Here is a 12,897-nt window from a genome sequence, read left to right as displayed (position 1 = left end):
ATCAAACAAATAATTGCAAACTGTGATAAATACATTGGGAAAAAAAAAAAGAGCAAGGATCAGCAAACTTTTTCTATAAAAGGCCAGAGAGTAAATAATTTAGACTTTGCAGGCCATAAGATTTCTGCTGTTGCAGCACAAAAACAACCATAGACAATACATGAAGGACTCGGCATGGCTGTGTTCCAATAAGGTTTATTTACAAAAATAGACGGGGGTCGGGTTGAGCCCACAATCCATAGTTCCCTGATCCTTAATAGAGAATTAGGAGGAAGGAGGGGGAGGCACTATAGTTAAGGGGAAGACGTCAATCAATCTTTCCTGGGGTAATTTTGAGATGTCTCTAACACATACAGGTGCAGATACAAATAGGTAGTTGGCCATTTGAGAGTTGAACTCAGAGGAGAATTCTGGAATAAAGATATTCTTTTACTGGTTCTGAACACCAATTCCAACACGTGTATTGAGAGCAGGGACACTTCCCACACAGCACCGAGCAATTCTTAGACACAGAGTGTCCAAGAATTCAACTCAGTTCTGACACTGTCTACCTGGAGATAGCATCAGAGGCCACAGGTTAAGGATTCAGTCTTATAAGACTGCCTCCACACCCCTCCCACTGCTCCCTCCCTCCCCCTCCTCCCCACCCCTGGGCTTCAGACAATAGTTGCAGTCCCAGTTTATCACCTGTGCTTCTGACCAGCAATAGGTTAGAGGTTCCAACAACCCCTCCTTGGACTTCAGACACCAGTCACAAGTCCAGATGTTACATGTACTACCGACTGTCTATAAATTTAGAGGTTCACATGACCCCTTCCTCGGGTTAGATTAGTTTGCTAGAGCAGGTCACAGAACTAAAAGAAACATTTTACTTACTGGATCACTGGTTTATTTTATCAGGATATAACCCAGGAACAGAGAGATGGGAGATATGCATACGGCAAGGTAATATGAGAAGGAGTGAGGAGCTCCCAAGCCCTCACCAGGCACCTCCCTGAATTTCCCCATGTTCACCAACCCAGAAGCTCTCTGAACCCAGTCCTCTTAGGATTTTATGGAGGCTTCATTACAAAAGCATGATTGACTCATTGGCCATTGTCGACTGACTCAGCCTCCAGCCCCTTTCCCTTCCCTGGAGATTGGGGTCTGGGACTGAAAGTTCCAACCCTCTAATCACATGGTTGGTTCCTCTGGCCACTACCGCCAAGCCCCGCCCCCCCACCCCCCCAGTGTCCTAGTGACATTCCAAAAGTCACCTTATTAACAAAAGACCTTTATCACTCTCGTCATTTAAGAAATTCCAAGGACTAGAGAATGGACTTGAGGATATGGGGAGGGGGAAGGGTAAGCTGTGACAAAGCGAGAGAGGCATGAACATGTATACACTACCAGATGTAAGGTAGATAGCTAGTGGGAAGCAGCCGCATAGCACAGGGAGATCAGCTCGGTGCTTTGTGACCGCCTGGAGGGTGGGAGGGAGGGAGACACAAGAGGGAAGAGATATGGGAACATATGTATATGTATAACTGATTCACTTTGTTATACAGCAGAAACTAACACACCATTGTAAAGCAATTATACTCTAATAAAGATGTAAAAAAAAAAAAAAAAGGAAGAAATTCCAAGCGTTTTAGGATTCTATGCCAGAAAGGGGGACAAGGGACAAACCAAATATATATTATAAATCACAATATCACAAATACATATTGGAAGTTACTCATATAAAGGTGGAAAAGGATGAGATGATATTGAAAGAGAATAGAGGTGAAAAAGGCCTAGGACTGACCCTCATTGAATACCTACAAAAAGTTCATAGTGGGTATGACTTACTCTGAATTCACAAATTTAGTTTTGCAGGAAATATCACAGTTACTTTCTTTAAATCAATTTAATGTTACCCTGAGTCCCTATCCTAATCAGGCTGGTGGGAAATTAAATTCCATTCATTCGGTTATTCCTCCTCCCCACTCTCAGTTATGTGAAGGTGAAGGTCCCTGGGCTTTATCAGGTGTCAAAGCATCAAGGAGACTACTCTGATCATTGGTCCACCACTGAAGCACCCCACCCCAGCACATAGAGTTCTACTAATCCTATCTGCTTGCTACATTGGACTCTTTATGGAGCCCCTTGACCTCGAGTCTAACCTCTCCAAGTCGCCCAGTGCCTTCTCCCCCACAGGTCCTGCTTCTTCTGCAGGGCACTGATAATGGAGGTGGGTCCTTGTTACTCTTTCACCTCCTTCCCAGTCTCTTCCCATCTGGGGTGAAATCTCATCCTCTCCTCTTTTGTTGACCTCAAAGACACTACTCTCTTCTCTTCCCCACTGGGATACCTGGCTTAATCTTCAAAGTGCATTTAGAATTTTATCCAAGTCAGTAAATGCATTTGACTTCAGGCAATCTCCGCTCTTTGCTCTGCAAAAACTCCCAAGTCAAGGGAATGCTAAGGGCCTTACCATCAGACTAGGAAAGAGGTAGGTAGGGGTATACAAGTAACATATCTATATCCAAAAATTTACCCTGTCACCATTTGGTTAGAGAAGAAATGTGAGATGAGCTGCTAGAGAAGTAGATTAGGATCTTTTTGTACAGATATTGAAATGCCAAACTAAGAGTTTTGGACCTCGTGCTATAGGTAGTGGACAATTATGGATCTTTACTATGAATGTTCTAGAAATAGTATACAGGATGATTAGAGGGGTAAGCTTCTAAAGCTGTGTGACATGATTCAGGTTTCAGGTTTTAAGAACCTGAAAAGGACAGTGTAGGGAAAATGCAAAACAACATTTCTGAACACACTAGAGATGTTTGGAAATAGAGTCAAAAAGAATTTAGCATTTGGCTTGACAGGGAAGGATTCTGAGGAGTTAAAGGTAACAACTCCTTAGTTTACAAGTTTACCCTATTGTAGAAAATGGCATGCCTGACCTCATCTCTCCTGATCTTTCTCTAGATGTTGACAATGTTAACTACCCCTCTCATTCCTGAAACTCTGTCCCCCTCTCACCTGTGTTTTGATTGTGGAAGAGTTCAACTTAGTTTTTTTCACTTAGTTTTTTCCTCAGTCCCCTAAATACAGCAGGTCCCAAGTCAAATTTTGTATTATCTTTTTGCAAATGGACTCAACTCCCACATTTCTGTTTGTTTAGGCGATTTTTTTCTACCAGTCTTCCAGGCCAAAAACTTTATCTCTACTTTTAACCTTTTTTTCCTTCATCCTCTCTGCATATATGTCATCAAGTCCTGCTGCTCATTCCTTCAAAATGACTCTCATATTTACCAGTTCCTTTCCATTTTTATACCAGACCTTTATTATCTCACATGTGAATAAGGGCAATGGATTTTTTTTAAACTTTATTTTTGGCTGCGATGGGTCTTTGTTGCTGCGCGTGGGCTTTCTCTAGTTGCAGTGAGCAGGGGTTATTCTTCGTTGAGGTGTGCAGGCTTCTCATTGTGGTGGCTTGTTGGGAAGCATGGTCTCTAGGCAATGGATTTTTTTTTTTTTTTTTTTTGCGGTACGCGGGCCTCTCACTGTTGTGGCCTCTCCCGTTGCGGAGCACAGGCTCCGGATGCGCGGCCATGGCTCACGGGCCCAGCCGCTCCGCGGCATGTGGGATCTTCCCAGACCAGGGCACGAACCCGTGTCCCCTGCATCGGCAGGCGGACTCTCAACCACTGTGCCACCAGGGAAGCCCTAGGCAATGGATTTTTAACAGGTCTTCCTGTAACCATCCCAAAACCTGTCCCTGAAACTCCAAGCCATCCTGTTGTCTGACTAATTTTCCTAAAACAAACTTTTCATCATGCCATTCTTAGCTTAACTTCATAACAGAAAGTCCAAATTATTTTGCCTTTCTCAAACACTAACCAAATTCTAGTTGCCAGTTCCCTCTATAGCATAGTGTCTGGCTTTCAGTTGGCCCTTCATATATTTTCTTTGAATGAGTAATTATTGAGAAGTACAGAGTGTATGTATAGATGTATAGAGTAGGATGCACCTGGCCACTCAGATATCCCACAAAATCTTTCCCTTTACTGACAGGCTAGCATCATATTTAACCCAACTTCCAAGACTTTTGAGGATGCTGTTTTCTTTTTCTGGAGTCCTTTCCTTGGTTTCCTCCATTCTAAGATCCATCTCAAGTCCCACTCTTGCCCCCTTCACCTGTATCAGCTCATACTTAACTTTTTCTGCACTTACATTGAAGTTGTCGGTACCATTTAGTTTACCAATCAGTTATTCTGATTGTAGCATGCACATTCTCTCCCCTTCAACTAAACTGAAAGCTCTCTGAAGATAGAGAAAAAAAACAAAACAAAAACTGAGTTTGCATAAATTCTTGCTCATCAGTTGATTGACAAATATTTTGAAGTTCACTTAAACAGCTGTGGATATTTAATAACTTGAAAGACTGCAGTGTTTACTATTTTAAAATCAATTCTGCTGATAACCATATTATAGCAACCTGTAGTTGAACTGGAAATCTCCCAGTTTTAAAACAAATGTTTTGAAATGCTGTGCTATTAATTAATGCAAAGCATGATTGTTTCTGGCTTCTTAAAGATTTTCAACCAACAGAGGGAAATCATGAACATGCTTGTGGTGCTACCATAAAGCCTAACTGGCTTTACTTTGATATTCTTGCATTTCCTCATCTGCTTTTGCTTCTCTGCCAGAATCACTCCCCCCACCCCCTGTGGCATAGTTTTTAGTAATTAGAACAGCTAATTCCAACATCATAACTAGGATAATGAAAGCTAATACAACTGGTTTGGGACATAGGGATTTTTCACCTCTTGGAAACTCCCTCCCAGCCCAGAATTAGGTCTTAGAAACACTACAACACAGGGAGTACAAAAGTAGCTACGGTTCGAAGAGAATCTTCCTGGGCCCTCAAATCTAGAGATCAAAATAGAGATAGTGCAAAAGATCCCTACCATAATAATACTTAGGAATCTTGTTCCAAATGGGCATATAGTTCTCTAAATTCAACAATTTTGTACGTAGTTCTTCATTAATGGGTTTTTCCATTTATCTTCAGACTTTCTGATCATTTGGCTGACCTTTGTCTGAATACACTTTTAGAGAGTTCTAATTCAGTAGTTTTCAAAGTGTGGTTCTCAGCAGCATTTGCATGCTCTGGGAATGTCTTAGGAATGCAAATTCTTGGGCCCCTTCTCAGACCAACTGAATTAGAAACTTGTTAAATCTACCATTTAACAAGCCCTCCAGGTGATTCTGATGCATGCCAAAGGTTGAAAACCACTGTTTAAATTCAATATGTTTATTTTGTAGCTTAGGAAATTAAGGGCCAGATATAAGTGATTTGACTTAGGATAGACAGCAAATATGTGCTTGTGAATGCATTTATCAATCCATTTTGAGGGCAAACTGCTGATATATAAAATGAATCATTTGTTTAACTCATTATCGCTTATCATAATATGAAACCTGTTCTCAGTAAGATTTTCCTTTATTATGTAACTTTTGATAAGTTTTAGAAGTAATCATCCTATTCTAAATCATCACAAAAGCCCTAGGTCCCACCTTAACAACATGCTTTGCTTCAATCGTAAATGTATGGTGCGTAAATGTATATAAAATAATATTTTCCAACACTCATATGGATAGGAACTATGATGTTTTGAAGTCGCAATTGGGCCTTTTACAGAATTTCTTCTGGGCTATATTTTCCCAATTTTCAAAGCTGTTCCTATGATAAAGTTATAGGGGTTACTTTCCACGAAAGAAATCCCTCAGATTAAAACTTTATGGGTAATACATATTTTTATACTAATTTACTCCTTATCTTTTTTAATTGAACTATACTAATATATAAAATCTACAGATAAGCAGTCAGTTCAATGAGCTTTAAAACTGTACACATCCATATAATCATCACCCAAAACAAGATATAGAACATTTTCATCACCCCAGAAAATTCCTTTGTGCTCCCTTGCAATTAATCCTCACCCCCCATAAACACTTTCTGAATTTCTATCATTATAGAAATGGTTAGACTTTAAGTTGTTAGACATAATAAATGAAATCACACAGGATATAGTTAAATGGCTTGTTTCACTTAACATGCTTTTGAGATTCATTCATATTGTGGGTATCAGAGTTCATTTTTTTTTTTTTTTTTTTTTTTTGCGGTACGCGGGCCTCTCGTTGCTGTGGCCTCTCCCGTTGCGGAGCACAGGCTCCGGACGCGCAGGCTCAGCGGCCATGGCTCACGGGCCCAGCCGCTCCGCAGCACGTGGGATCTTCCCGGACCGGGGCACGAACCCGTGTCCCCTGCCTCGGCAGGCGGACTCTCAACCACTGCGCCACCAGGGAAGCCCTGTAGTGAGTTTTACTTGGAACTCTATTTTACATTCTTGGTTTTGGGACCAGAACATGCCTCTTTAGGTGAAATCACAGATGCAAAGTTCTGTAGCCTACTAAAGCCAAAGCTCTAAGGGCTGTTCTAATCTCTCACGATGGAGCTACTAAGATTTTGTTTTGATGATTAAATAAGAGAGTGATACAATTTTATGTGTGCAGAGCCCCGTAAAGCTTTAAAATTACTTTAAAATATTGCATTATATTAAAATAATAATATTAGCTATTATTATTGACATGATATGAGCCAAAATCTGTTAAAGCACTTCCCCCAAATCATCTCATTTAATGCTCAATAAGAAGTTGGGGGTTAATTATGGGCTTTCATCGAAGGCATCTGAATGTCTCCAGGTTCAGGAGTATGGGCTGTGCCCTGGAGATGAGGGTCAGAAATACTTTGACTGTTGCTGGCCTTATTATCTCACAAAGTCAAGTTAGTGAAATCTGGCATTATTGTAATTGGGAAACGTCCTGCTCTGGGAAAACTCCAGATGATTGTGTGGGACTGTTTTTCCTCCCATCTGGAGTTTGCATACCTCTCAAGCCAGGGAGAGAATTGTTTATTATAAACGGACGTTGACACCTCGATTCCACCTAGACAGAGCTCCAGCTTCCCTCCACTCTGTGTGTGCAATCTAAGTTCTGTACCCAAGGCTGGGTGACTTACTACTAGATGATGCTGAATAAGACAAGATACTCACTGAAGTCAGTGAAATTCCCAGCTCCACTTCTGCAGACAGCAGCACTCTCTGATACTCTGGACTCTTGCTCAGATAAATAAGGCCTTTTGTTCTCGTGTTTGTCTCCCCTCCCCACCCCCCAAATAAGGCCTACAGTCTACGCGAACCTGAAAGAGGATTCGGTGATGGCAATCTACTCTCAGGTGTCTATATTCTTGAAAAAGCTCATTTTCTCTGTTATCATCAAAATCTTGGTTAACCAGCTGCATTCATGTGGCTTTTGTTGGACTCCTTCTCAGGTGACTGCTTTGTGCCCTCTCTCGATTTCTTTTCTAAAAAAGGGCAAATCATCCAGGACTGCTAAACTCAACCGCAACATCACGAGGAGAGAAACACTTGTCCTCTTTTCTAGGTGCTCCCAACAGTCGAGGGGGAGGTTGAACTGGGCCTCCTAAAATCCGCCCTACCTGCCACCTCCGGTTTATCAACCCATTCTCCCCGGCCGCTTGTGAAGACCTGGGGCCTTTTAATCCAGGCACCGGACTGGGTAGGGAGAGGAAGGGGGGTGCTGCAGGAGGGAGGGAGGCGGCGCGCAGCGGTACCTAGTGGCGCTGCCAGGCTGATCCATCCAGAGTACGTGGCACTACTCGTGGAGAGAGGGGGAGGGGATTCGGCTTTCTCCTCCCCAAGCAGAGCCTTGGGACATCCCGCAAGGGCGGAAGGGAGGATCCGTGAGGGAACTAGTGCGCTTTTGGGGTGAAATTTTAGCAGATAAAAGTGGCCTAGCAGAGGTCGGCATCCGTCCTGCTCTCCACTCCGGTACTCACTGCTAGCCAGGTCTGTGCTCTACCGCGAGCAGCACTAAGTCGTTTGGGGGCGAGGGCACGCGCTCGCCACCCCGCATGCGCAGAACGAGGAGCCAGCCTCCTGGACTACAGCTCCCAGAGGAGTTTGCCGGAGGCCGCAGGCGCCGAGCCTCTGGCGCCATCTTGAAATCTGATCCTCAATCTCTGAGTTTTTGCGTCAGCCGCGGGCGGCCGCTTGTGGACCGCGAGCCCAGCCAGCTGAAAGGGAGGACATTGAGGACACCACGGCTGGTGGGAGAGACAGCTGGAGGAGACATGGCAGGTTCTCAGCGCGGCCTGCGCTGATGTCACTCAGCATCCCCACCCCGAAGTGTTTCCTCGCCCGCCCCCTCCCCGAGGGGCGGGGCTGACAACTCTGGTACCCAGAGCCCGCGCGCGGGTGGCAGCGAAGCGCCTCTGCAGAGTGGGGACCCCATCGGGCTGTGCCATGCCGATCGGAGGCCACCGGGGCGGGAGACGGAACGCAACCAAGCGCTAGTGAGTGATCAACGAGCAGCAGCTGCATCAGGGAAGCTCGGCAACCGTAGGAGGGAAGATGAAGGAGATTTGCAGGATCTGTGCCCGGGAGCTGTGCGGAAACCAGCGGCGCTGGATCTTCCACACGGCATCCAAGCTCAACCTCCAGGTTCTGCTGTCGCACGTCCTGGGCAAGGATGTCTCCCGGGATGGCAAAGCTGAGTTTGCTTGCAGCAAGTGTGCTTTCATGCTTGATCGGATCTATAGATTCGACACCGTCATTGCCCGGATCGAAGCCCTTTCTATCGAGCGCTTGCAGAAGCTGCTGCTGGAGAAAGACCGCCTCAAGTTCTGCATTGCTAGCATGTATCGGAAGAATAACGATGACACTGGCGCGGAGACCAAGGCAGGGAATGGAACGGTTGACATTTCCGGCTTACCCGATGTAAGATACTCTGCACTGCTCCAGGAGGACTTTGCCTATTCAGGGTTTGAGTGCTGGGTAGAAAATGAGGATCAGACTCAGGAGCTACACAGCTGTCATGCTTCGGAAGGCCCCGGAAACCGACCCAGGAGATGCCGTGGTTGTGCAGCTTTGCGGGTTGCTGATTCAGACTATGAAGCCATTTGTAAGGTGCCTCGAAAAGTGGCAAAAAGTATCTCGTATGGCCCTTCTACCAGGTGGTCCACCAGCATTTGCACTGAAGAACCAGCATTGTCTGAGGTTGGGCCACCGGATTTACCAAGTGTGAAGGTACCCCCAGATGGAGAAAGCATGGAAGAAGGGACACCGGGATCCTCTGTGGAATCTTTGGATGCAAGTGTCCAGGCTAGTCCTCCACAGCAAAAGGAAGAGGAACCTGAGAGAAGTGCAAAGGAACTTGTAAAATGTGACTGTTGTTCAGATGAACAGGCCCCACAGCATATGTGTAACCACAAGCTGGAGCTAGCTCTTAGCATGATTAAAGGTCTTGATTATAAGCCCATCCAGAGCCCCCGAGGGAGCAAGCTTCCTATTCCAGTGAAATCCAGCCCACCTGGAACCAGGCCTGGCCATATCATGACAGATGGAGTTAGTTCTGGTTTCCTTAACAGGTCTTTGAAACCCCTTTACAAGACATCCGTGAGTTATCCCTTGGAGATTTCAGACCTCCAGGAGCTGTGGGATGATCTCTGTGAAGATTATTTGCCACTTCGGGTCCAGGTATACAAAATGGCTGCATAGTGCCTTTCTGATTGAAGTTAGCTGGCCTCAGGCTTCACATGATTTCTGTCTAGGTGAAGGTTAATAATATTCTAGACTTGAGAAAATTAATCATTGAGCCCATTTGTGTCCCCTTTAGTAAATGTGATTCATTCAAATAATTTGTTTTTCACCATCCTCTTTATAAGATTATCTATTGGCTGTCCCATTAATTATCAAAATTGCACACCTTTTAAGACAAGAAGAGAAAGATTTCTAATTCACCTTTACCCTATAAAAAGCATTTAATCTTATTTCTGGCACTAGAACTCTTTCCTCTTACTTCCTTTTTCTATCCCCTACCCCCTTCTTTTTTTATTTTCATTTTTAGATTTATGAATGTTTTTCCTATTCTGTAAGGGAGTTAGTTCTGCTACTTAGCCCTCCCTAGAGCATTAAGCCTTTCATCGCACGTGTGCCTCAAACTGATTAGAGCTTAGGGTAAAGGTTTGGGGAAAAACCTATTAATCCACCAAAGTATTGTAACATCTGGGCAATATTTAAAATAAATTAAGAGGTCATTTGAGGACTAACGATGACTCATTCATAAAACAGACTTGGGAAGTCAAGTATCGTCATTTAAAATGTTAAGGCAAAAACTCTTTACAGCCAGTTTGTATACTGAGCTCTGTTTGAAGAAGTTTGATATTAAGTAGGGATTCATCCATTATCGGATGATAGGAGAGTTTTATCCGTTGTACTCATGAATTTCTTAATGACTGGAAGATGACAGTTGATCTTAATCTGAGCTGTTCATGTCTGCCCAGTTGATTTCATACCAACCTTTTAAATTCAGCTACTAGTACAGGGACCTGACAGATGCTATTTTGTTTCTACAGCAACAGTAAATGCTAGGTTCAATTCATTTTGTGAAACATCTGGCATGTTCTACTTGGTACAGATTCTCTAGTGATACCATTACAAAGGTGGACAATCTAGAAGGCATTTTTGGAAAGCTTGCTACCAGTCAGCATCATCCCAGAAACTTAGAGTTTCTAAATGAAATTGTTGATTGTCACTTGAAATTTTTAAAAAATAGTTCTATTATGTATAATATTTGCATCTCAGTTAGAAAGAGGAAATGGGAGAAATATTTTTGAATTTGCACAAAATTGTCAGAAGTAGCATATATTAAAGTGTTACATAAAAATATGACTATCCAAAAGTTTAAAACGTGTTTTCGTTTGTATAAAATGTTTAGTATGCCTAACGCTTGTGTACTTTCTTTTGCTTCCTTTTCTTTTATTGAGCTTCGCAGCTAAATTTGGGCTTTACAATACAGTATTTCTGTGAGCAGACATAGATGTCACAAATTAAACATAGTGTTTTCATATTAGGATCTAAAAATAGTTTGGACAGGCTGGATGGGAAATAACCTTTTTTCCCCCCTTTCAAATATGGCCAATATTGTAGAAAGGTGAAGACTTAGAAAATTACAGGTAAAACAAGAGGAGTTTTTTCTCCATATTAAATTAAAAATACTCTCTTGGTGCCTGGGCTCAAAAAATGTTGGAGCTGGGAAGGAGCTTAAAGATCATCTCACGCAGTCTCTCAATTTAGAGATATGGAAAGCTCATGGTTTAAATAATGGTTAAATGGCCCAGGCAGAGCCAAAGATTCCTAACCATTCTCAGCCAAGACCTTTTTATTCTGTATATTAAACCACATTGTCTTATGTACATTGAATTAAATAAATACTTGTTTTAAGTGTAGGACCTTCCTTCTATACCCTAAGGATTGCAGGAGGGTTCTTTAGGAATTCTGTGAAGAAATCTGGCATCCTAATGAGCATATTTAAACTATGGTAACTGTACCTTTAGGTCAAGTCTCTTTTCTTCACTAAATTTAGAATCAGAAAAATACAGACCTTTAACACAGCAGTGTTTGACCTTTCTGCTGTAACCTGGCTTACTGCCTTTACTGTTTGTAGAATAATAAAACATTGAGAGGAGGAAGAAAACATTCAGCTTGAAAAATCATGGCATTTGATTGTTGTGCTGTTTTCTCCAATAATTAAGAATGTGGAAGGAAATAGATTAATTAGGCTCAAAGTGTTTGTAGATAAAATGTATGTTTTGGATTCTGGATCTACTGTTTAAGTCTTGACTTTTAAGCACCTTAAGGCCTGTTGTGCTTTATGGCAAAAGCAGATCTAAGTGGGACAAAGGCAGACTGATTTTTGTCTGTTTCTGAACAAATGTAGATAGAATAGAAATAAGTGTAAATTGTTTTTGATAGTTCTCTTTTTAGTTTGTAGAAAGAAAAAACTTGAAAGAAAAAAAAATTCCTTTAGCTAAATTCTGCTACAAATATGAAGAAAAGCTCTTATCCTAAGAGCGAGATTGTTCTGTAAGGTCATTTTGATTCCTTTGTTTAATCTGGTTACTGTTAAATATCACCATCAGAATGCCTCCTGGTTGCTTTTCTTCTTTTTCTTTCTCTCTTTCCTTCTTTCTTTCTTATATTAAAGAAAAACTGCAACAGTGTAGTTCTCCTGCTTACTAATTTTCTGACATTATGCAAACTGATTTATTTGCCTCCTACAGAATTTGTGTCTGAAGACCCAAGGTTGTCAAATACCTAAAGAAAGGTTTGAAGCTTTATTCTAGCTGATAATTTCCTTCTTTATTGTCTGGCCCTGAACTACAATAGAAAAGCTGTCATAGAAGGGGTGTGGTCCCTTGGTAAACATTAATTCAGCTCTGGTTCACGTGCAGTTTTCTTTTCTATCTAAATTCAGAGAGTAAGAGACCTTTGCTTCAAGCCTTGCAATGCCAGAGTCTGCTCTTGTATGGCTATGATAAATTTATCCCTCTCTATAGCTTAGCTATGTAACCCAGATCAGGCCCTTTGGAAGGGGTAAGCATTAGATGCTGGTGAAAGATTAGGCCTTTAATTTTATGCTAGTTGATAGTTCTTGTGTATCCCCTATTGCTAACAATAGGATAGAAAATTATAGTAGTTTGAGCCCTGTGACTTTCTATTATGACTATGAAAGTGTCAAGAAAACTGCTGTTAATCCAGAAGATCTAAATAACTGCCTTTTAGCCTAAAGGTCTTATTTTATGCAACCTTAGGCCTGGAAGCAATTCTCTTTTCTGATGCTGAAAAGCATTTGTCCTGAGTCAAAAGCAACTGAATTTAAAATTATATTATGATTACAACATGATTTTAGTAACTGATAGCATGGAGATTAACACTGATTCAACCAAATCAAGTATTACTGATTTCAAGCTCTACAAAATCTTCATAGGAGTGGTTGGTTTAT

At 42.1% G+C, this 12,897-nt stretch overlaps 1 protein-coding gene across 27 annotated transcripts in view; it reads left to right on the top strand.

Moving 5' to 3' along the window:
* The window catches only part of PDE4DIP (phosphodiesterase 4D interacting protein), a gene marked incomplete at both ends in the record, with an annotated part of 225,879 nt that overhangs the window by 123,630 nt on the left and 89,352 nt on the right, over positions 1 to 12,897 (top strand). For 17 of the 27 annotated variants that reach the window (XR_014325983.1, XM_082833037.1, XM_082833035.1 and 14 more), the window contains one exon: positions 7,976 to 9,590. The exons of the other annotated variants lie outside the window; for them this stretch is intronic. Coding sequence is in view for 16 of the 17 variants with exons in the window: in XM_082833037.1 (XP_082689163.1) it covers positions 8,466 to 9,590 (1,125 nt within the window). Of the gene's footprint in view, positions 1 to 7,975; positions 9,591 to 12,897 lie in introns of those variants that run through there. 27 annotated transcript variants of the gene reach the window in all.

This window comes from Leucopleurus acutus, assembly GCF_964270905.1.
Source record: "Leucopleurus acutus genome assembly, chromosome: 2".
NCBI classification, from domain to species: Eukaryota; Metazoa; Chordata; class Mammalia; order Artiodactyla; family Delphinidae; genus Leucopleurus; species Leucopleurus acutus.
This window is presented reverse-complemented; position numbering and strand designations above follow the sequence as displayed.